The sequence below is a fragment of the Perna viridis genome, chromosome 5 (assembly GCF_037379345.1).
Source record: "Perna viridis isolate PV_CMFRI_1.1 ecotype Kerala chromosome 5, ASM3737934v1, whole genome shotgun sequence".
NCBI classification, from domain to species: Eukaryota; Metazoa; Mollusca; class Bivalvia; order Mytilida; family Mytilidae; genus Perna; species Perna viridis.
Window position 1 is genome coordinate 39,223,439 of NC_142449.1, and position 26,026 is coordinate 39,249,464.

Below are 26,026 nucleotides of genomic sequence, written 5' to 3' on the forward strand. Positions count from 1 at the left end.
GTTAATCATGGTCACAATAGGCAGGTGGTCTCTATAATCAGAATTTTTATGCATATTTCAATCCTAAACTCCACAAGAATCCATACAAACAACGCTACATGGATCTGCAAAATGTACCACCAAACCTCTTTCAAAACTTAACTTCTATACTCACAGCTGTCAAAGAGGGTCTCCAGTCCTATCACAACTCTTGTTACTCCCGTAGTGGTATTAATTCAATGTGAATCCTGAAACATTCGAAAGCTCTTCGGGAGACCATCTGTTTAAGAAGTTATAGAAAAGCAGAGGACGCTTACCCTACCAGTGCACCTGGTCCATGCTCCCAGTTTTTAGTGGAGTCCCAGTTGCTCATTTACTTTTGTTACTTTGTATGTATGACTTTAGTTACTTCATGTTCTTTGTTGTGTATGTCTGTTTTCCATGTCTAGTCTTTGTCCCCGGATTACATTCTTTTGATTACCGCTATAACCTTGGTTCCCTTGATTACTCTTTCAAGATTATTATCAGAATATGAAAGCATTAAAACCTATGATTTTTCAACACTGTATACTTCTATTCCTCATACTCAGTTAAAATCCCGACTCAAAAACATTATACATCGTTGTTTCTCAAACAAAAATGGTACACGTAGATATAAATACAAAAGGATATATCCCTTGTTAGAGATTCCTCACACTTTGTAAAAAAATAATTCCAAATCATCTTCCAAATATACAGAAGAAGATGGTGGAATTTTTGATCGACAACATATCTGTCCCTGTGGTAGACACGATTTCAACAAACGGTCGGCAATCCAATGGGAACAAATTGTGTTTCTCTGTTTGCCTACCTATTCCTTCACTCTTATGAGGCTGACTTTATAGCTGATCTGATCCGAAAGAAAGAACATGGTTTGCTGGATCATTTAATCTCAGTTTCCGCTATATAGATGACGTATTATAGTTAAACAATCCTAGTTTCGGGGATTTGATACATCGCATCTTCCCCAAAGAACTTCAGATAAATGATGCTACAGACACTGTGAGGCCAGTGTCGTATCTCGACCTACACTTAGAGACCGATGGTAAAGGAAAACTTTCCTTTCATCTTTAGCAACATCCCTTCAACACCTGCGTATAGAGTTTTCGTATCACAACTCACACATTATGCAAGAGCTTGTCGTAACCACGCAGACTTTTAGTATGGCGCCGGAGACTTCTTACAAATGTTGCTACAAGATTGAAGTCATCACTACAGAAGTTGTATGGTCGTCATCATGAACTCGTGGATCGTTACGGTGTATCCATCTGCAATTCTGGGACAGGGTTATGTTGATACAGGATTGTTCAAAGTCATTACTACAGAAGTTTTATGGTCGTCACCATGAACTCGTGGATCGTTACGGTGTATCCATCTGCACAATGAAAATCGATTTGTTCAACGTGTCATAGTTATCCTCTTTCGTCTACTCCGAACTTGACTTTTTACGAGCAACTCGGCGGGTGTTTCTAGAAAAGCACAGGATCCTACCCGTGCACCTGGTCCATACTCCCAGTTTTTAGTGGAGTCCGAGTTGCTCTTTTACTTTTGCTACTTTGTATGTATTATCTTATTTATTATATGTTCTTTGTTGTGTTGGTCTGTTTTTCATGTCTGGTCTTTGTCACTGGATTACATTCTTTTGATTTCCGCTGGCATCTTGGTGCTCTTGAATACTCTTTCAACTTATCTGGTTTAACTTGGCGAAGAGATGAATCTCTTGTTCAACTACAAACACTTTTTCTTGATGACATTAGAACAAACAATTAATAGAATTGCTGAGTACCTGCATAATTAATTATACAAGCGTAGACACACGTACCTTTACAGTACGGATCAACAACGAATGAACTTTTTAGGACCGCCACCTGTAACAAATCGACCTATAATTAGCAACATTCATGAAGCCTATTTGCAAATTAATAACGTAAGTATCTTCAAAAGCAAGATGTTTTAGTTACACATTGCCTTACAATAGTAACAATGAACATTGTGTGAATCCAGTGGCGGATCCAGGGGCGTCCCCCCCTTTAAACAAAAAATTGTTGAAAAAATGTTAGTGTTAAATCATGAAAAATACTCACTTCGTAATCCTCACCAGTGATCTTGTCACTGTCAATTTTTTTTTCAAACTGAGGGAGCGAGGGTGGACTCAAAACCCTCACTTGGGAGGATGGCCAAAGTGGACAAAAATCATATTTGTAATATTAGAAAAGATTTTTAATATTAGAAATTCATTTTGTAATATTAAAAATTCATTTTCTAATATTACAAATTCCTGATTTAGTAATATTATAAAACATCACACATTTTGTAATATTATAAAGTGAATTTGTGATATTGGAAAATGAATTTATAATGTTAGAAAATCACTTTGCAATATTGCAAAATCAGTCACATTTTTTAATATTACAAAATGATTTTCTAATATTAAAAAATCGTAATTGAATACCACAAATATATTTTCTAATATTAGAAAATCGATTTCTAATATTAAAAGGTCGTTTTTTAGTATTAGAAATTCAATCGATTTTTTAATATTAAAAAAGTGTTTTGTGATATTAGAAATCTAATTTGTAATATTAGAAAATGAATTTGTAATATTAGAAAATGAATTTGTAATATTGAAAAATCATTTTTTAATATTAGAAAACACGTATTTTGTAATATTAGAAAACGTATATACTTTTTAATATTACAAAATCATTCTTTAAAATAATTTTTTTAATAATAGAAAATAATCATTTTTTATGTTTTATGATATAAGAAATCTAATTTGTAATATTAACAAACAATTATTTAATATTAGGAAATACTCATTTTTGTCCGCTTTGGCTTGCCATATAAACCAAATTTTACCACTAATGTATACCAACTATCAGAGGATGTCTCCCAATTTCATATGAAGCTGTTTAGAAACAAGAAAAAAATACTACGTTAACTCATGGAGTACTACAATTTTCACGTTGCAATTCGTTTATTATACATCGTGAAGTATAAGTCAATAAGTAGGTATACATATATATAGTGAATGAGCCTAAACCAATTTATATAGATGGATCTTATGCAGTTAATTATATTTGTGACTGGTTGGGGCAGCTTTAAACGTACAATTGTCAATATCTTTACTGAAGTCTATGCATTTTAGATAAAGTATATTGTATATTAGTAAAGAGGGGCGAATCACGTGATGGAGATGCGACAATTTATTAGTTCATGAAGACTGCTTCACTCCCCGGCAGTAATAATCCCCTTACATCATGGCGAGTCCAAACAAACCAAAGGTAATTTTTACCCTTAATGTTGCTTTAGTCAATACCATAGTTCTTGAAATTCATTTTTATCTCTTTAAAATTAATATTTTGTGCATTACTATTCTTCTTCCACACTTATCTTTCAAATGAATTGGTCATTGGAAATAGCGTGTAGGTGCTTGTCGTCAACGAAATTCATGAATTATTTTTTAAGTAGTTGCATTAGAGGACGAAGCTTATAATGGTATTTAATGTGAAATAAAAGCATGGCTTGGAAGCACGAAGAGCTTGGATTCAGTCTTACAGGACGTCTTTTTGGAGGTCTTCACTAAAAGCGTTTATCATATGGTCCTCAATATTTATTATTTAAATTAAAATACTTTTTACTCGGAAGTATGATGTCAATCTAAACGACTTCCTGTTGATAACCACCTTAAAAGTACTTCCACGGAGAAAGAGATCTGGCAGATGAATATTAAAATGAATCAAATTGATTATTTCGTATAAATGCATTGCCTGTTTTTACAGTATTCGATTGAAATTATATTTTACTCAATTCACTGTCAAAGAAAAAATCATATATATAAATACATATATAGAAGTGTGACTATACTTTATGAATGCCTTTGATATCCATATAAGGATTCTACGTGATTGACTTCATTTTAAACTAGAAATAAGTTGTCAATATTACACATTGAGAAACAAAATGAAAATGAAATGAAAGGAGACCAAAAAAAAAGAGAGAACGAAATTTAAATTGAAATTTCAAATCGTCAGATGTGTAGTTCTAGTAGTGATGAAAGCGCTGATCCCGTTGTAAATAATTAATCTTTTTTTTGAAATAAAGAAAAAACAAATTGTCATCAGCGGATTTTACAGTTTTTAAAATACCACATGTTTCATGCCATCGGCGCTTTGATTTTTGATTGGTTTTGATATAATATATAATCAAGCACAGCATTTCTTTTGTCAAGTATATATATATAAGGGTCTGAAAAATTCCCAATAATGTTAGAACTGTCAAATTTGTGAAGCAAATTTTGGTTGTTCCCTCCGTGGGACTCGAACTCGTACCGACCAAAATTTATCTTCGCAAATTTGACAGTTATAACATGGTTGGGAATTTTTCAGACCCTTCTATAAGTTTACGTTATCGTCCCTGTATCAATTTATAGGTTTCACTTTTATTGATGAATAGTTGTAGCCACATACATTGTACATGTTTACATGTATTTTCATGAGCAAAAGTTTCACTATTATTGTAGGTACATGCATGTATTTATCATATTATTCATAATAACAATAATTCATTTTTAGGTCTTGGTCTAAGGCTGGTACAGCACTACATGAGACTGACACTTAAGATAGAAAATGAAAAATATTAGATACTAAAAATGAAGATATACAAATGTATAAATGGCTAAACATTTTGAACATTGTAAAAATGACTGAAATAGGAATAAGTGACATGATGGACAAAGAATTTGTCATTGAAAGACTGGTTTGACCTGTCCATAATTTGGTACAGTCTATACAATGCTTGTTGAAATGCTGATGAGCCTTTTAAAATCATTCCAATTACAGCCAGTAATATAAAAAAAATTCCGAAATATGGTTTGTGCCCATGGATCAAAATGTTAACTGTGAAGACTAGAATTATTGCCTCTACCAGTTGTTTTTGTCCATTTAATATACTTGATAACTTAGTCGCAAAATAGTTAACAAATAAGTTCAGCACATTTTATGAACTATATATTGGAAAATAATACGGAAGCATCAGCAGTGGGATGATTGAAATTGTCAAAATCTAAAAACTTGTCCTAAACGTTAACACATGAAACAGAGACAATCTACATACACAATGTAGCTAACTAAATAAAAAAAGATTACACATAAAAACTGTGAACATATAACATGTACATGTAGGGGAAACAAGACGTCACTCAAAAAACTAAAGCACAAGCAATATGAACTCCTGCAAAAAAAAAATAAACGGGGAGTAACATGAAATGTTCCAGAAGGGTACATGTATGCATCCCTTGCTCAGCCACAATATTGGATGTGAGTATAACCCCATAATAATCTTGCAACATCAGTGCAGCTCTGTGACACTTATCAAAAAATCCCATAATAATCTAGCAACATCAATGCAGCAAAATCATTAATTTCAACCAAGTATCATGATGTAAACCTACTAACACTTAGTTTTGACTATAAGCACACTCACATAAATTCCTGGTTCTAAAATAATTTAGAATTTATATAATAGCTTGTTATGTGTATTTATTTAAATCTACAACATATTTGTTTCAGGAGTCTGACATTAAAGTCACCTTTGAAGACCAGCAGAAAATCAACAAGTTTGCAAGAAACAATGCTAGGCTACAAGATCTGAAAGAAGATATTAAAAATAAACAGGTAATCTTTGACCTCTTAATGAAGTTTATTTATTAATTTTTAAACATTATTGTGTAACTTGTCAATGTATTCTGTTGAAGTGTTAAATATAGTAAAGATTTTGTGCCCCCCCTCCCCACAAAAAAAATTTAATACAAAGATGTATACAGTATACCGAAACTATCATTGTTGATTCTGATTATATAATCACAAGTTGCAAAATATCGTTTACATTTGTACATGTAATTTGCATGTAAGAACAAAATAATAAAACTGAAGTCAGTCGAGTGAGAATGAAAATTATCATATAGCTGCAAAATATATGTGATGTCTGGTAGCACTCCCTGAAAAATAGTTCTGAAAGGAGACTTTGCAGCGCTTATAAAATGTTCATATTTAGGGTAGGAAAACTGAAAATAAAAAAAATCTAATACCTTAAACTTCAGCAAAATAGCGATGAACAGATCATTTAATTTTTTTCAACTTGCAGAAGTTTCTCATGCTCATGAGAAACTCCATCTTGTTGTACAACATCAGGTCAATATTGTCTGACATCAAACTTAAAGGATTTAGAGTAATTACACCTTACCCGGGTATATATATGTAGAAGTTGACAATTTTTTAAAATGTTTTCATAATATTTATTAATGCATGTTATAAAGACTCTGCAAATAATTACAACATGATATACTCCTTGATAATACACTAAAGTTTTTGTTTTGACAGTATTTTTATGAATTCAGAAACCTTATTTTCTTTTCAACAGAAAGAACTACAGAATGTAGAAGATGCAGAGAATGAGTTGCTTATGAGAGAAGATGATTCTGAACAAGTTCCATATCCTTTGTGGAATATGTGTGGTGTCTGCTGTTAATGTCATTTAAAAAATATTTGTTGTTACCAGAATTTTTTGCCTAATGCAAGATTACCATTGTTCCCTTTACATGGTTAAGAAACCTAATAACTAGTCATAATACTGGTGGCAAATTACGTTGAACTAATTATATTACTTGCAATACAGTTAATGCTTTAATAAGTCTTAATGGTCCGTATCCAGGATTGTAGGTTTGGGACTAAACTGAATTAAAGGGTGTCAGAGTGAATTGATGAAAAACAAAAATTTCATGCAGAAAAAAAATCTTTTTACAATTTTTGGTTGACATAATCTGGTGGGTCAGTCCTCCTTAAATTTGCTCCTGATATTATGCTTATACCATGTTTCACAAAATGTTGAGCAATTTTTCATTTTCACTCCTAGTATTTATCATTCAACATGTTAAAAAGTGTCTTCTTTAACTTATCTTACTTATCAGATAGGAGAAGTGTTTGTCAGCTTTTCTTCTGAAGATGCAGGATCAATGCTTGAGAAAGCCAAAGCAGAGTTGGAGGAAGACATAAAATCATTAGAGGGGAAATGTGAAGGTCACAAGAAAATCCTACAGGAACTTAAAGTAGAACTATATGCTAAATTTGGAAATGAGATAAATTTAGAAGCTGAAGAAGACTCATAATGTAACATTGTTCAATTCATTAAATAAGTTATTACATTAGAATGAGTAAATTTTGTTTGTTCTTAGTGTTCAGTAAGGCTCTTTACTGCAAACAAAACAGGGAATATGGCTTTTTTGTCTGTTATATCTGGTAAGTGTAATTTTGTATTGATGATTTTAATATGACTGTGAAATTTGCATAAATATAATTGTATTGTCCTCGTCGTAGTTTGGTTCTCTTAACTTCATTTAATTACGATATCTAGATTATTATGGGATTTTTTGATAAGTGTCACAGAGCTGCACTGATTATAGATTTTTGCTAAGAGGCTTTGGCAGAGATGTATAATAGAACATGATAGTTTCCATAATGTGCATTCTCATCATCTTGAAAAGTTTATTTTAAGTTTTCATACTACAAAAAAATTGCGATTGTATTATGTTTTAATGTTGTTGGCAATTGCTGCGTTTTCATCATTGAATTTTTCTTTTCCATGCCATAACTTTAATTTTATTGGTCAGAATATGATGAAATTTCGATATATAACTCTCCCAGAAGTCAACCTGTCCATTTAAAGTTACCAGACTAATATTCTTGCATTGTAAGAGGTTAGAATTCAGTTCCTAGGATGGCACCCAAGTCAGATATTTAATACTATGGTCAACATTTATTATGCCAAATTTTCTGAATAATAGGGCAGATGGTGACATATGATCGGACTCCAGTATTAATCTATCAGCTCTCTTCTCTAGTTTTAATATTCTGTTCAAATTCTCGTTACTACATCCAGCCCATACAATACAACAATAATCTATCAGAAGTAGTACATAATCATTATAGAAAGTTGTCCTTGCCTTACTACCAAGGAAGTACTTAATTTTTGACAGTAAATAAATTCTAGACTTTATTTATTTTACAAATGGTGTCTGTTCTTTCCATGTCAGAAAATTGTCAAGTTTTACACCAAGTAGTGTTTCACATGATGATTTTTTTTTATAATTGACATCACAAACTTGTCAACCAGAACTGAAAATTCCATCAGAAATCTTTGTCTTGTTCCAGTCAACATAAATTAAGTCTTGTTAGTACAACTGTACGTTTTATTTGCACCACTTTTCTATAATACTCTCTGGTGGCACCCATAATTCTTTATGGAGCAGCAGAGCGCGATGTTCATTTGAATTGGGAAAGCATTTCCTTTTCTTCAAATATATAATTCTTTTTCAGACAAAGAAAAGTTATGGTTGAAATATCTATAAAAAAACTAACTAAAAGGACAAAAATTGATTCCAATAATATTTCTTAGCAACTGATTAAATCAAAATTTCAAGATTGTTATAAATTTTAACTTAACTTTGAACTCTCAAAACATGCCAAAATTAAAGAGGAGGCATTGGACAAGCTGCATGCTGTTTTACAGTAGAGTCTTTACAATAATTGAACAACAATGCATAAATTTCACCATACCAGTAGAACTTAAAGGAATAAAATAAAAATAGCGTTCATTCATTTAGCTGTTGAGGCTGGTATGGATACTACCAGAATTAAGAAACCTTTGTGTATCCATTGTTAAAGGAAGCGTTAAAATATCAATTATTATGTTTATAGATACTCAATGTTTGATATATAATCATATACTTAGAGATTAATTTCTGAATGTGTATTATGTGTAGTGTCTTTGTAATGCGTTTGGATTACACGTCGTATATGTAGTGCCTTTGTAATGCGTTTGGATCACATCTCGTATGTGTAGTGTCTTTGTAATGTTTTTTTCGTGTTAAAAATTCTTTTCTTTTTTATTTGTATACCCGGATTTTATTTGCTTGGTCCTAATCCCTTTTGGGACTCAGTGTCCGGAGCTATTTTCTGATTTGGCCGCCCCGTGCAGGTCCGGGTGTTAAAAGAATAGGCTTGCAGCAGTGCTAAGCTTGTCGTAAAAGGCGACTAAATAGTGCTCAGAACCTTAGCCGGGGGCTAGGGCGCTCTGCCCACAGAGCAACTGGGATGTGTGCCCCAGGTAGTGGATGGGGTACCCCTGGTGTGTTACATGCTGGGGTTGTCAGGCTATAATACGGAAGACCTGACCGCAAACCATAGTGGAGCACCGTGTTGGGAAAGATGTCACGTTTCTCGCACGTTAAAGAACGCTGCTGTGGTATTCTCCCGGAGTAGGAACCATATGGCTCCGCCACAGGAGGCTAAATTGCCCGACCCTACCCACCTCCCCCTATTTCCAGTGGCAATCAAAATTTGTCGACCCCATTATCCTTGCGTCCCATCCCATATTTTATTTCATCATCATTTCATGTTCATTTTATCATCCACTTCATGTTCATGGCCTGAACATAGCTGAAATATTGCTGCTCGGGAGTTAAACCCCAACAAACAAACAAACAAACAGTGGGCGGCCAAATCAGAAAATAGTTCCGGACACTGAATCCCAAAAGGGAATACTCAGTCCATATGACTAGAAACTGTGAGTAAGGCAATAACAAGGAAATACAAATACTCGGGGTTTTTTTTAATACATGCACTTTCAAGGAAAAATGCAAAAAATGTTAGTTACACCAACGATTAAAAAATATATTTGCTAAACTAGAAAGACTATTAATCGCGTTTCAGCATAACACAACTTTCAGAATCTTCTATGGTACTAGTTATATTTTTAAAATGGTAAAAATTTCAATGATAGAATTTCTAAGGTGAAAGTAATTTGCATATTAACCTTATAAATTCAAATAAAATGCTTTTCTGGGCACAGCCAGCAGAGGTTGAACCTTGATGGGTATAATGTGGACACAAAACTCAAGCTTAATGTAGCTATCAAAATGTATATCACAGGATAGTATTTTGACCAGAATGGAAGCGTCAAATAACTTCAAAAATACTTTCAATAAGAGTTTTAAAAGATAACATGAACAGACAAACAGTTAGACAAAGTACGGAAGCGTATTAGGGACATTGTATTTCTTTTTTTTAATTAGTTATATTAAATTAATATCAAAATATCTATATATAGATGTGAGATGCATTCTAAAATAGTACTCAATTAAATAGCGTCCACCCATGGCTGTGAACTTCCAGAAAATGGAGTTGAATAACAACCAGCTTTTAATTTATAGTTAATAATTTGAAATAACAAGTTAGTAATTTGATATAACAAATTAAAAAAAAAGGAAATACCATGTCCCCAATACGCTTCCGTAGCAAAGTGCTTTCCAGGATTTTTTTCTATTGGGTACGATAGATAAAAATCAAAGTCCAGATCAAAAGAAATAAACAATCAAAATGTCACGGCATTGGATGAAACCGTTTTTGGGTTGAAGTCCAAAAATGGGAAAATACCCCATATTACATTTTGTAGAATGAATAAAGTCCCAAAATTGTAAAATCTAAAATATATAAAAATAAAAATTAGCTTTTAATAATAAAAATAAAATATTCAACAGTTTCACGAACATTGAATATTGACATGTATGTATCCCAATTACAAACTGTGTGTAATACAAATTTACAGACTTCTCCACTGCAGAGGTAGGAGTTCGACAAGGAGATGTTAAAGTCCATCTTGTTTATTTTTTATTAATGATCTGCTTAGTATGTTTGTAGATAAATCTAGTTCTGTAACACTGGATGGTAAAAATATACCATGCTTGTTTTCTGCTAATGATCTTGTGCTAATGCCTAACTCAAATGAGAACTTGCAGAATAAACTTCATATTTTGACTATTACACTGAATGATGTCTCAACATTAACACTGTTAAAACCAAGGGTTTTTCTAATATTCAGTAACACAGACCAACTCCTAAAAGAGGACTTTTTTTATCGGTGAACATCCAATTGAATGTGTAAAATATTATAAATATCTGGGGACAATAATTTTAAAACAACTCTGCAGGGTAAATATACATAACCCAAGTCCAAATGTATGACAAGGCTCTGAAAGCAAGTTTTAAGCTTTACAGAGATGTCGAAGTCCACATCACCTCCACAAAAAAATTATTACACATACTTTACCATACAATAAAACCAATTGTATTACTTTATAGTATATTGTTGTGAAAACTGGGGTGTACTAAATATCACAACAGAGAGGAAAGCAATGTACCTGTTTGAAGTTTACAAAGATTGGTACTATGAAAAACTAAACCAAGAATTTTGTAAATTCATTTTGGGGTTGTCCAAGTAAGCAACAAATGTTGCCGTGTTATCAGAACTTGGAAGATTTCTCTTATACTGTGACTTATAATTCAGCTGTTTATGTATTAGTATCAGAACTTTTGAAATCTGCATACAATGATTATAGGTTAAACAAACAAATGAAAGAAAATTCTTGGTATTCCAACATTATCTTCCTGAACAGAAAATTTGACACAATTTGCAAAGACCATAGCAAAGGGAGATTTAAAGAGAATGAAAGAAAATTTTCTATAATATTGGGATGCTATCAAAAAATCTTATAACCAAGACCATTGAAAAGTTAATACATACTTCAAGTTTAAAACAACTGTTGAATTTGAATTCTATTTGGATATTTAGAATCAAGAAAAACGTTAAACTTTAACATTTCCAATAAGTAACCACTCACTCAGTATAGAAACTGGTCACCATTACAGGAAAACAAAGATATGAACAAGCAACAGTTTCTACCTCGCAGTGAAAGGGTCTGTCAAAAATGAAAACTTAATTATATTGATGACTAACTACACTTTATGTGTATTTGTCCTAGTTACGATCAGAACAGGAAAGTATTTTATGAAAAGCTATGTACAAATTGTCCAAATCTAGGTTATTTGAATCCTGAAATGCTTTTTATCTGAACTTCAACTACTGAAATTGTCTAACTATCCTAGTTAATTATTTGGAATCCAATTTTAACAGAAGAAATTTTATGTAAACCATATACATTGTATGTACAGGTATTTTGAATGGCTCTTACCATATTATTTTATTTTTTTCTTTTATCTTAAATTACACGTTTCAAGTATGAATGGTACATATGTCGTTATTTGTGAACTATATGTACATGTATGTGCTTAATGTTTGCGATACGATATGCCTGCAGTGGCCCTGTAATTAATTAGGTAATAAAAGTATTTGCATTTGTATTCCATCGTATGTCTTAATCACAAGTATGTCCAAGTTATCCCTTATATCTGTCTTTTTTTATTTTCTGAAGACTCTACAGAAAATGTTTTTTTTTCCATTTCTTATACATGCATATTAAGGAATCGCGTAATACCGGGTATTCTTCTGTACGACTCATACTTGTTGTTAGTAAAATGACCTCTCAATGCCATTCTGATAAATCATTTCTTCAATAAGATTTTTTAGCTTGATTTATGAAGATTAAATCACTATTTTACCTTCAAACTTATGTTAACAAAGCACGAGGTATATAAGCATTTCCAATTGAAATGGTGGGTAAAAACATGTTTTTTTTATATAGCTGACCAGAACTGAAAAACATGCATACGTCCGTCTCATAATTCTGAACAATATTACGCCTGCAAGAATTTTGCTAAAGGCATTGGTTTTTGAGTTGCCAAAGTCCCTAAGGAACAAATATGCCAACTTTCATTGAATTCTGTAGAATGGTTTTTGAGAAGATATTCAAAGTTGTACATGCACAAAGAACCCCCCCTCCCCCCAAAAAAAACTGTTTCTGGGGCTGTAACTCCTACATCAGTTGACAAATCGTTTTAAAAATTTCGGCATGAGTCCATCTAGTGATGTTGAACAATATTATCCGCCATAAAATTTGCTAAAGGCAACAGTTTTTGAGTTTTTTTGCAAATAACTGCCTTTTGACCCCTATGTTCTATTTTTAGTAACAGAAGCCACGTTTTTTCATGAATCAAAAATCCCAATGGTCATTTTGTGTAGGATACCCTACGGAACAAATATGCCAACTTTCACAGAATTCTGTAAAATGGTTTTTGAGAAGATTTTCAAAGCTGTACATGCAATATAAACCCCCCCCCCCCCCAAAAAAAAAAAAAAAAAAAAAACTGTTTCTGGGGCTGTAACTCCTACATCAGTTGACGAATCGTTTTGCAAATTTCAGCATAGGCCCATCAAATGATGTTGAACAATATAACCCATGCAAGAACTTGCTGAAGGCACCAAACAGTTATTTGCCAAAAACTGCCTTCAGACCTCTATGTTCTATTTTTAGTAACGGTGGTTATGCTTTTTCATGGATTAAAAATCCCAATAATCATTTTGTGCAGAACACCCTAAGGAACAATCATGCCAAGTTTACAACCTGTTGGTCAAGTAGTTTCAGAGGAGAAGATTTTTGAAAATTTGTCCAAGACAATGATGAAGGATGCCATGTAATGGCATAAGCTCACTTGACCTTATGCCAGGTGATCTAAAAAGGGCAATACCGCCGACATGGGTCAACATATTTTCACCAAAATAATATCACAGATAGATCTCATTGTGGTGAACACTTTTACTCATGTCAGTATTTGGAGATACATGTTTATCCAAAAAACTACTGACCCCTGCGTTCTATTTTAGTAACGGCAGCTACATTTTGTACATGTACATGTATGTTTTCTAACAGATCAAAAATGCAGTCAGTTTGTGCAGGAACAAATTTGCAATAAACAAACTTTAGTAATATCAAGTTTGAAATAAATCCATTCATTACTTTCAGAGGAGAAGGTGTTTGAAGAATTGTCGACAAGGACAACAATGGATGCCAAGTGATGGCAATATCTCATATGGCCTATGGCCAGTTGAGCTAAAAATGCCATTTCTTTAACTTAAGGTGAATTGACATTGCCATGATCCAGCTAAAGACCAACACCAATAAACATAAAATATTAAAATTTTCATTCAAATCTGGCAATTTGTTTCAAATTACTGCTGGCTTGCACTGCACCAGATATTTAGGCTACAGCATATTTGCATTTTGGAGCAAAATTCTGGTCTGGTAAATCTGTATATTTATTTTGAAATTTGATCTTTACACTTCTGTTGTTAGCAAAATATGGCTGTATTAATGTTTTGTTAAGGAAGGAAACATGCATATATGTAGAATACTACATGTGTATAAAGAAGAAGTAAGCAAAGTTTTCAGAAACATAAAAATTGCATTCTTAACATCTTAACTAAAATATTGTCGAAGATTTCAACTTTAGCAAAACCTTGAAGCTTCTGCTTGTATAGGAATGAATTCAATAATAAGATAGATTAAGTCCTTAAACCACAGTATTCTTTACCTCCTTCCTTTGCCATAGTATTTGTATATGTATGTAATTGACTTCATATGAGCAGTGGGAATTCCTTTGTCTTTGATTAACAGTGAGGGTTAAATGTTTTCATTAACTGTGTTCCTCTTTTTAAAGTGATTTGTTACCGTCTCCAATTTCTTTGTGAAATATGAAATATCTTGTCAAATTATTTAGTTTTCACAATATATATTGTATTCAAATAAAAGTTTCACTGATTTTTCACTAACCCGAATAACTTCATTGTTCTTAGAAAGGAATTCTATGGTAAAATGTCAAGAGTCAACATTCTAACAAACTAAACAGGGAAACAAGGCAAGTTCAAGCATGAAAAAAAAATATCTGGTATATAATGCTTTATAAAAATCCGAGTAGAATGAAATCTAGAATCACTTGACTATTGATGTTTCTACAGAACCTTGAAGAACAGGGATAATTAGTGTTTGATGATCACTATCAATTAATGAAACATTTGAAATCTCAATTTGCTGGTAATTCAATCCAGCTGCCTCTGAGTCTGTGGTGATGACAAGCTGTCCACCTGCTATAGAGTTGCCGAGACAAGCATGATCTTCCGCTGACTCAACTACTACCTTGACTGTAGGTGTTTCTTCACCTTGTGTTGTTTTTATGATGTTCAGAACATTCTGCTGCTCCTCGCCTGAGATCATACTACCTGAATTCATGGGTGTTATTTCTATTGTTTCATTTTCTCTATTTTCTGATTTTGATCCTTGAGCTTTCATCCCATGTACTTGATCTTCATGTCTTTTCATATGATGCTTATGGCGGAAGACATATCCACATATTGAACATTTGAATTTTCCTTCTGTGTTATGATTACGCTGATGAGCTCGGCACATAACTTCAGTCATAAACCGCCAAGTACATCCCGAATAATTGCACTGATAAGGCCTATTGGGATCATGAACACGCTTATGTTTGGTTAACGTTGATTTATCACAATATGCATTACCACATATATCACACAAAACACTCCCTTTGTTGTGTTGCTGTCTATGTAACTGTCTTAAAGCTCGATTGTCAGTTGTGAAATCACATTGGTCACATTCGAACGTTTTTGTATCATGGGATTTATGGTGTGTTGTCAGGTATGACCGAGTCTTGAAAGATTTTCCACAAAAATCACACAGATATGGTTTCTCTGATTTATGTAGGTTAAGATGCTTCTTTAAATAGCGTAATCGTGTAAACATCTTATCACATTTTGTACAGTGGAATTCACCTGCTTGATCTTGTGTTTCTGTATTTCTGCACCTATTATTACTATTTTTGGTTTTGTATTTAAAACAATGCCTTTTATACTCAGAAAATTTCATCAATTTAACATTATCACTATTATCCTGCAATTTCAATTCCATATTAGTGTTCATATTGTCATTATGATGATCATACATGTGTTGGTATAGATTTGCTAACACCATATCTTGATAACTACAATAAATACAACATAGATCTTTTCTTTCATAGATGAGATTTTTTCCATTGTTTACATCACTCTTCACACAAAAATAGAAATCATTTTGAATATTTGCATCATTTCCATTATCATCATCATCATCACGATCATCGTCATCATCGATATTTTCAGTATTTTCTGCTGTTTTATCATCAATATACAAATTGGCACTAGGTTCATCAATGCTTATTATTTCCACATTGCAAGTAATTGGTACATTGTCATTACTTTCGACAATTGCTCCATTACTGACTTGTACCGTTGTACCTTGTTCCAGAACATTTTCACCACCTTTATAAATTATGGCATCAGAATAACTTAACTGTGGTCCATTGATACTTTTTAACTGGAAAATTTCATCCGTAACTACAGTCCTAGAGTCAGCATTATTTGATCTTGAAGTGATCTGAGAGAGTTTATGATTGTTATCATTATGATCATGATTGTTTGTTACAATCATATCTGTTTCATCATTTTCATCAAAATTATGATCATGATTAGAGTGATTATCATTATTTATTGATATATCATTTGTAAATAAATTTATAACATCTATATTATTCTCAGTAGCTTTGATTTCATCAAGGTGATCAACAGTTACAACTTCAAGACAACTGGAATCATCTCCCTTTTGTAAATCTGTTGGTACACATATGTACTTATTTCCCTTTGAAACTGTTTTTCTTTTATGAAAAATTGGTACTCTATGCCTGTCTTTGTAGTGTTGTGCTAATGTAGCTTCTTTTTTATAAGATATCTGACAAAACTGACATACAAAACTGTTACCTGGTCCAGTATCTACGAAAGAAATTTAAACTTAATACTTCCTTATAAATGTTGTTAAACATTAATAGAATACATATAAAGCATTAACAAACAAAAGTTCATTTGTTGTCCTTTGTTTTCAGTCAAAGAAATCATGGTTCATAGATTCAATATTCAGCGAGGAAGAGTAACAAAGTAATGCTACATATTTTTATTTTTGATATGTTTCAGTGGAGAGCACCTACTACACATCCATGCATACATTTAATTAATATCTTCTTGCTCTTGTCAGCAAAACGAGTCTGAAGACAGCCTATTTTCATGTATTTCAAATTGTCAAAATTAAGAATTTTGGTTGCTATGATAACCAGATCTTAACCAATCAGATTGCTTTGTACTTTATTGTAAATTGTTTTCTATAAGACACACTTCATTAATATAATTATTTAGTGTGGTAAATTTCCACCATTAGATATAAAAAAAATACATTCAAATTGTGATGTTTTTGTGATTATTAGGCCCTAAATTAGTGGTTGTTGCTATGGTAATGGTGAAAACATTTTTCATTTTATTCATTGTTTTTCTTGTATATCCAACTGATTTAAAGTCAATTTGGATAAAATATCTGACATCAATAAATCACTTTCAGTGAAAATTGCACGATTCTTAGGCGGACTGCTACTTAATACAGAAATCCATAGCCATGAAGATAAACTATTTAAAGTAGAAAATTAGTGTCATCATTTACAACTGTCTCATTACTGGTGCTGTTAAAATTTTATAGAAGCCCTATCATTGCCAGAAATAGGATTTTAAGAATTCTAATTTTTGTAATTACTCAACCTTGAAAATATTTAACACCAAAAATTATTGCAATTATTTAAACAGTTCACTATACTCAAGTTACATTTTGTATCACTTACGTTGAAGTTTGTGTTTTAGAAAATTAGTAATACTAGTTTCTGTCTGTTCACACACACCACATGTAAATAAGTCTGTAATAGGAACAGAAGCATCCTCCATTCTCATTGTTTCAGTGGAACATCTAAAATACATGTTTACATATCATATTACAATTTGTAATATACAAGATACATGTACAATTTATGCTATAACATTATTTTCATTTCTAGACACCACCCCCCCCCCACCCAAAAAAAAAAAAATAAAAACAATGTTACAAAATTATACGGCCTCCTTCACAGTCATTGTAGGTATAATTAATACAAACAAAAAATGGCACTTGCTACTTCCTGAATGTTATTCCTCTGTAAGAAATAGATTGTTAATCTTTAATTGCCGGCAAAATTGAAGAAAATTTCAGAAATCTTGTTAAAATGTGTTCACTTGTTCTGACAAATTGTTAATCAAAATAAATGAAACATTTCTTCACATCCTTTGTAAATGGTGACCATTCTGACAGACACCCATACTTTGTTAGTAACAGTTGCAGTTTTGCTGTAATTATTGAAAAAGTAACAAAAATGAACTGAAAAGCTCTTAATTAATAGTTCACAATCCTTAACATACTCCATTAATGATCAAGCAGTATATTCATGTATTTGACTTGTATTATCTATTGGCTCACATTTATTTCTCTGGCCTGACAAGTGAAGAGTGTATATATGGAATATGTTATTTCACTTTTTAATACACATATAACTGTTAGAAAATATCCATTTATGGCACAACCCTTTGGAATATATGCTACAACACTGAGCAACTGGCAATCAGTATACTAGACCATGATGCTAGAGTTTCTCCTTGACAACATCATTGTCACTTTTGGAGGGACAATTTTTCAACAAAGTGTCAGCATTCCAATAGGCACTAATTGTGCCCCTCTCCTAGCCAATCTGTTTCTTTATTCTTATGAATCGAGTTCCTTCAAAATCTTGTAAAAGACAAAAAGTTAAGAATACTAGATTTCACATTTCAGCAACTGGAAGTTTCTTTCTATTTATTAGTTTTCAAGACATTGGCTGAAAACTGTTAATAAATTTTTTTCATTTTTCAAGAGCAACAACTCTTACAAGGAGTTGTCTGACAACTTTGATCCCTGCACAGTTTTGTAAGCCTTATTATAAGGATCATTTCAGCAGTTGAAAGAATTCGGCTAAACCTAATGGTTTTGGAGATACATTTGTATATGCGAAAAACTACTGTCTTACCCCTGTTCTATTTTTAGTAACACTGACCATGTTTTTTGACAGATCAAAAATCACCACCCCAGTTCTATGCAGGATACTCCAAGAAACATTAATGGTTTCAATTGGTCCAGTTGTGTCAGAGGAGAAGACTTTTGAAAGAAATAACATTAAAAATAGCAAAAAATGTTGAAAAAAGGCAATAACTCCAACATGGCTCAATGGATTAAAATGAAAATTTGACCGCAGATAAAACTCATCATGCTTAGCACTTTAACCAAGTCTGAATTTGCCTATACCTAACGATTTCAGAAATATATGTGAAAAACTACTGTCTGACCCCTATGTCCAATTTTTAGTAACAGCAGCCATGTTTTTAGACGGATCAAAAATCCCCACATCAGTTGTAAGCAGGAACCTTCCTATAGTGTTTAATAAAATCATATCAAAGTTTTATAACAATGGTCATTCACAACTTAAGTTATTGCATAGAAACGAAGTGTCCCCTAAGGCGATGATTTGGCCCTAATATATACCATCAAAAATTTTGGCGCTTGTATAAAAAGATAGTGACCAAAATATTTTTACAGTACAATGTTCATAGGGATGGAATTTAGTTAAGATTATAATCTAGACAGCAGGGCTAGACAGATTTCTATTCATCTACTCCCAAAAAAAATATCTAGACTTACAATTATAGAGAGGGTCAAAAAGTGACCTGAATTTGCTAGGTCAGCACTCCACAGTTTAGTTTAGTTTCGCACTTTTGGCTAGGGCTGAAAAATGACATAAATGGAAACCGGTGGTTGCTATAGTGATTAAAAATGAAGAATCTATTGTTAATAAAACATTTTCTGAAAAAAGGGGACTTTTAAAAGTATTTTGCAATGTTTTATACATTTTCAATGTTGAAGGGGCTTTTTTTCAATGACAATTTGACTTCATTGTGAAAGTGAAAGTAAGTCAATTTTTTACCATGCTTAATTTAATAAGTGGATTACAAAGTGAAATAGCTCAAAATCTAACAGGCGATGCCCATATGAGGAAGGGGTTTTTGAAGGGAAAAGTTTGAACAGTTTCAGGGATTGAAATAAAAATTTCAGATATTTTGCGGGAAATTTGATATTTTTAAACCTGATTTTATGAACTTTTTTTGCAAATTTTCGCATGTTTTTGCATGGTTTCTATGGTAACCCTATATGCTGTGGGTAATTTTTTTCCAGAAAATTTTTACTGCATCCTGAAGGCCTTGGCTTCAGCTATTTCTAGATATATAGATTTACAGATGCTTGACAATTTTTTAAAGTGATAAATGTTACAAAGCATCAGATTACAAAACCAAAATTAGGCAGTTCTACAATACTGTGGAGTGCTGGCTAGGGGCCTAGGGGCATGCCCCCACAAAAATTTTGCAAATCTCCTGCATTCTGAGTATGTTCAAATAAAAAAAATAAAAGATCAAGTTTTGGAAGATGCAAATTATTAGGAATCCATTAAAAATATGGTCAAAGGGTATGATATTGATCTTGCCTTTAAAATAAACTTAGTAAACTTTATTTTGAACTATGTTTCTTGGTGTTGGTTCCCTTCCTGATCGTCCTCTCTAAATTGCATGTCTGAAATACCGCCTGATCAACAGACATGTCAGACAGAAATTCAGTCCATCATGCAGACATTTCAGACAAAAATTCGGTCCATCATGCAGACATTTTGGAAGTTTTTGACTGTTTTTATAAGAGAAAAAGTTCAAATTTAGGTTTCTGTCAGAGAAGTTGGAAATCTACATATATTTTGTAAAGAGAGTCATGGGTAGCCTTTCTTTGTCAAATCAGGACCATAAATTTTATACCTGTTGAATGAGCCATTTTTAAATGTATGAGCTCCTTTAGTAGCATTCTATTGTATTCCTTATTGACTATACAGACATCTTTTTGCCTTTTATTTTGAAGTATAGAAACCCAAAAGAAGAAAATCTTAAATGTTTGCTTTCACTCAAAATTTCGATAGTGGGTATTTAATTTCTTGGAGTTAAAGGAAGATAAGTTAATTATTTTAAGTGCAGGTATGATCCAGACTCCATTTTACCAACAGGTAATACTTGCTACACTAAAAACATCTTTTCTCTGTGTAATAAGAAAGAGAGTAGTTTCAATTGCTCTATTTATGGTAGAGCAGCAATTAAAATTTGTCTATATATAGAGTCTAGCACTAGCACTAAAACAAGTTTATCTACATTGTAGACTGACTGCAAATCTCCTAGCCTTGGGCTATCTGACTTGTAGTATTTTCAAACCCTGTGTTCAGAAAGCAGAGGATTATCTGTTTCCACAGTAGAACTGTACATGTTGGTAGATTCTCATTCTATTAGAAATAAACTACCAATGGGAGATTTGCATGTATGAATGCAAGTGATATAAGGCTTCATAGTTGCACATTTTGTACTTGGATGTCTATATCATAGACCTGTAATTAAAGAGATTTGCAACTACATTTAACTTAAATCTCATGATAACACGTGGCGGGGAACCAGATCTCCTACTCACTTAGTTAATAACTGATTGAATTTAAATGGTCATAAATATAGTAGTATTACGAATATTGAAATATAATCTTCAGTTTCCTAATCTACAATATCTTAGCATCATATTCATACATGTACATGTATCACATTTTTCTTCCTACCAAAACAAACGAAAAAGAAGTATTGAAAACAAGTTACCTACACCCCGATTTTACAAATGTGAAAATAATTCAAAATTAAATTCATTATCTTCACATTAACCTATTAGAACTTTTTTGTTTTTAAAGATAATTGAATAGAACCTTCAGTTTCCCATTTTTACGTCTTCTGGTCATCTGCTACAACTGATTTTTAGATCAATCCATCTGACAATTCAATATAGGAAAAAGTAGTTTAATAAATAAATGGAAAGGACAGGAAATCTTGTCCTCCACTGCATGATAATTTTATTGATAAACTGGCTGATTAAGAAGTTTTTTAGCTACATGTGTCTCTTTAATTACAAGTATACGTCTTTGTCTATTTGCACATACATGTATTGATGTCCAAATACGTGCATAAAACATTGCACAACTAAGAAGTCTTGTGTAAAAGAGTAATCAAGGGGACCAAGGTTATAGCAGTAATCAAAAGAATGCAATCCAGGGACACAGACCAGACATGGAAAACAGACATACACAACAAAGAACATAAAAAAACTAAAATAATACATACAAAGTAACAAAAGCAAATGAGCAACTAGGGACTCCACTAAAAACTGGGAGCATGGACCAGGTGCACTGGTAGGATAAGTGTCTTCTGCTGTTCTAGAGACACCTGCCGAGTTGCTCATAAAAAGTCAATCCAGGGTAGACAAACGAAGAAAGGAAAACTATGACTTGTTAAATAAATCAGTTTTCATGGTGCAGATGGATACACCATAATGATCCACGAGTACGACCAAAAAACTTCTGTAGTGATGACTTCAATATTGTAGCAACATAACCCTGTTCCAGAAGCCTATTTGTTAAAGTTCTAGCGCGATACAAAAAGTCTGTGTTGTTTTGGCAAGCTCTGGCATAACGTATGAGTTGTGTTATGAACACTCCATACGCATGTGCTGAAGGGATGTTGCCATAAATGACTAATTCCAACTAAGAAGACAAACATGCTAAAAAAGGCAAAGCAGTCATCTGAGTAGATTTACAAAATTAACAGCTTCTAATGGACTATACATGTTCCCTGATAGTGATACTAACAGTAACAAGCCCCTAGGCCTAGACCTAGCTTCTTCAAGTTTCAATTGTAATGGGAGAGGGTGATTTGACTCACAAAATCATACTCCGCCACAAAGAATCAAACCCTAGACCGCTCAGTGACAAGCCAGCGACAAAACGATTTGGCTAAAAAATTAATCCTTTACTGGCTTTAGCCAAGTTAATTAACTGGCTATTTAGATCTCAGTTCTCACTACATGTACCTACTACAACGCAGGTAGGCCGTCCTACTCCTACCACACAATATTATAAGTAAAACGAAATCACAATGAAAACTGTTAGAATATGAATAAACTATATGTTTATTCTCTTCCAGCCCAGTGTTCGAGTCAGTGTCAATAATTTTCACCAGGGGATATCATAGGAAAAGGGGAAGGAAACAGAGAAATATACCGCAAGAAAAAGGCGATTATTTCCTCTCGGAAAAGCTTTGGGTTCTATAAAATGCCCGATAAATATATAAAGTAACACTGTGTTCTCGCTAACGAGATGTTCATTTCATTGGCTGTAAACTTAGCCGAAACATAACGAATATTGTAATTAGCCACGTGCATAACAGCTTTTTTTTTAGGTTAAACTTCTAGATTCGGCATCCTTTATATAATAATTTACAAATAATATTAAAACCGTAATTTATTTGAAAATTTAAACAAAGCAAGTACATATATCCAGGGGGTCATTTTTTTCTGTAAGTGGAAAAGGGGGTTCAGTTTTTTTATAACTTCAAAGAGGGGGGTCATTTTTTTGCACATGGATTTCAAGGGGGATCCAAATTTTTAGTTAAGCAGAGCATTACACCAGTCAAATTAAAACATATTTTACCACCATTAAACATTTTATTTCATTGTCATATGCATGATCTCTGGTAAAATCAAGTTCACACATCAACATAACCATCAGGACCTAAAACATTTACAGTTATTAAATCAAATTGGTCCGACTTATCTGCTGACGATTCAATTTCCTTACCAATATCTTGAATCTCAAGAGCTGTGTCTGATTCTGCTTGATTTTGATAAGACTTTTCCAAAGTATAAAGTTTTGGAATTGAAGACTTGAATTTTTTATTGTAAGAATTCTTTAACATCTCAACTGCTTTTGTTTCAAAGGGTAGTGAAGGGAACTACGGTTATAACGGTAATAAGAAGAATGTTATCCAGGGACAAAGGCCAGACATGGAAAACAGACGTACAAAGAACATGAAATTTTGTTAAAATCAAATATACAAATTAACAAAAGCAAATGAGCAACTATGACTCCACTATAAACTTGGAGCATGGACCAGGTGTGCCAGTAGGGTAAGCGTCCTCTGCTTTTCTAGATACACCGCCGAGTTGCTCATAAAAAGTCAAGTCCTTGGTAGACGAAAGAGGAAAGGAAAACCATGACACGTTGAACAATTCAGTTTTCATGGCGCAGATGGATACACCATAACGATCCACGATTTCATGATGACGACCATAACATAAAACTTCTATAGGGATGGCTTCAATCTTGTAACAACCCAACCCTGTTCCAGAAGTTTATTTGTTAGAATTCTAGCGCGATACAAAAACTCTGCGTAGTTTCGGCAAGCTCTGGCATAATGTAGGAGTTGTTACATGTATATGAAAACTCCATACGCATGTTTAATAGAGGGGGTATCACATTTAAAAAAAAAGTTTTTAAGGGGGATAAGAAAATATCATGGCGGGGTCAAGAAAATTTTATATGATTTAAAAATGACCAGTCCCCCCTCCCAGGTAAATAATGATACATTTCTATGTCCATTTGAATCGTAAGGGGAAAAAGGGGGCTATATAGTCAAATTTTGTGTCCTGGATCTTTTTATGTAATATGCAAACCAGAACCCTATTGCATCTTTGTATTTATATAAAATTATAAATCATTGTCCTGTCTTTCAATTTCGAATGTGATCCTAGCCCCGACCCCGCTCATAAAAATCAACATGGTTACTCGGAGGCGTATTCTGGTGGGGGAGTGCGCCCCCTAAAATTTGCAAAGCATGGGTTGTCATGGGTAGATTTAGGCGGTTTCAAGTTGAAACTTAAAATTTCTCGCTAATTTTACCACAAAAGATATCTACATTGCACCCACTCTATAATGTTTCAAAAATTTAACCTCAAAATTTGTGTCACCTCGCTCCGCTCGGCAGAATTTTTACTGTGCGCCTCTATCTAAAATCCTGGATCCGTCCCAGTTACTCCTACAACGTACAAAGAGGTTGGAATTCCGTTCCTCTATACCCTGGTATGGCACCAAGTCAGAAAATAGCTTGCCAGACAACCTTTAGCATTGCTGGAGTACAACATGGTTTGCTACCTAAGCATTGTTTTTTTTTTTTTTATGTATTTCTTTATTGCTTTTATGGAGAATATTAAAATAGTTTCAAAACAGGCAACTTGTTTCATGCTAGACGGTTAAAGCAAAATATGATGAAAGCTATTTACAGATTAGTGAACAGGGAAGGCTCCAGACACTTTGAAAAGGAGGGATGCAAGCCAAAGTGATGGTGATGCTAACACATTATTTTCCATGTTTTGTCAATTTTACACAGTAAAATGACTTATTTTCTGGTAAAAAGGAGGTGTGCCAACCCCCTCTGATCAATGAACAGGTATTACCAGCACAGTTGAGTAATAATTATCATTCGATAAGATGTCCTATTAAACAGGTGCATCATGAGCTTATGGTATGATTATCCTCACCTCAACATCTCTCTTAACTTGTGAACAAAAAAAAATCACAAGTTACCAGTCTTGTAGAGTTTATACAAGGAAACCATGAATTCAGATCAACTCAATGTAAATTATAGGTGCAAAGTACATGGCATGATTATGATTAGCTCAAAATTCAACAATAAATCTCTTCTTTTTCAAAATGTTTAATGTCTGTGAATGTTTATATTTTATTCTATTTACCCATGGAACTTGTTTTTTTTTTCATTGATTGGTTGTGGTTTCAATGCATATTGCAATTATTTCTTGCATTTCAGGACAAGAATGTTTTACTGTATGAAATGATCCTGCTTTATACTACTCTACTATTATGACATTTTGAGGTGGTTTCATAGTGCTACCTCACAGAATCAACAGTTGATTAGCCAAATAGTTGTTACAAAAAATTACTTGTTCGAGAAGTAGTGAAAGATTTAGCACTCACTAGTCATAAGTAGAAAACTTAAATACATGTACCATTTATGTTTGCCAATGAGATAGTCATTCAAAAAACAAAGCAAGTAACGATTAAGCTTCTACAAGTGAAATCACCACATGGATATCAATAATGGGCAAACCACATACCATTAAGCAATCTATAAAAAGGCCAAAAAACAAATAAAGTAAAACTATTTACAAAAGACCATAATCAACCTAATCTACAGAAAACAATGAAGCAATTTTTTAGCTCAGTTGATAGAGTGACAGCTTGCAATGCAAGGGATTCTAGGT

General features: G+C 32.9%; 2 protein-coding genes across 2 annotated transcripts; one reads left to right on the forward strand and one right to left on the reverse strand.

The window, feature by feature from the left end:
• Nucleotides 1-3,153: 3,153 nt before the first annotated feature.
• LOC148617437 (prefoldin subunit 4-like) lies at nt 3,154-7,387 on the forward strand. The gene is made up of 4 exons (XM_088585042.1): nt 3,154-3,302; nt 5,589-5,693; nt 6,439-6,508; nt 6,978-7,387. Exons 1-4 carry the CDS (start codon nt 3,279-3,281, stop codon nt 7,181-7,183), a joined length of 405 nt encoding a protein of 134 aa, XP_088441168.1. The 5' UTR covers nt 3,154-3,278; the 3' UTR covers nt 7,184-7,387.
• Nucleotides 7,388-14,749: 7,362 nt separating this feature from the next.
• Nucleotides 14,750-24,625, reverse strand: LOC148617438 (uncharacterized). Its single transcript, XM_088585041.1, has 3 exons — nt 24,534-24,625; nt 17,577-17,698; nt 14,750-16,686 (listed from the first exon to the last, which is right to left on the reverse strand). Exons 2-3 carry the CDS (start codon nt 17,680-17,682, stop codon nt 14,798-14,800), a joined length of 1,995 nt encoding a protein of 664 aa, XP_088441167.1. The 5' UTR covers nt 17,683-17,698; nt 24,534-24,625; the 3' UTR covers nt 14,750-14,797.
• Between the last annotated feature and the right edge of the window lie 1,401 nt (nt 24,626-26,026).

Coding starts and splice junctions, on each gene's coding strand:
- LOC148617437 (XM_088585042.1), top strand. CDS start 3,279: ATGGCGAGTCCAAACAAACCAAAG. Junction 3,303..5,588: donor CGAGTCCAAACAAACCAAAG/GTAATTTTTACC, acceptor TATTTGTTTCAG/GAGTCTGACATTAAAGTCAC. Junction 5,694..6,438: donor AAGATATTAAAAATAAACAG/GTAATCTTTGAC, acceptor TCTTTTCAACAG/AAAGAACTACAGAATGTAGA.
- LOC148617438 (XM_088585041.1), bottom strand. CDS start 17,682: ATGAGAATGGAGGATGCTTCTGTTCCTATTACAGACTTATTTACATGT. Junction 16,687..17,576: donor TCTAAAACACAAACTTCAAC/GTAAGTGATACA, acceptor TTTCTTTCGTAG/ATACTGGACCAGGTAACAGT.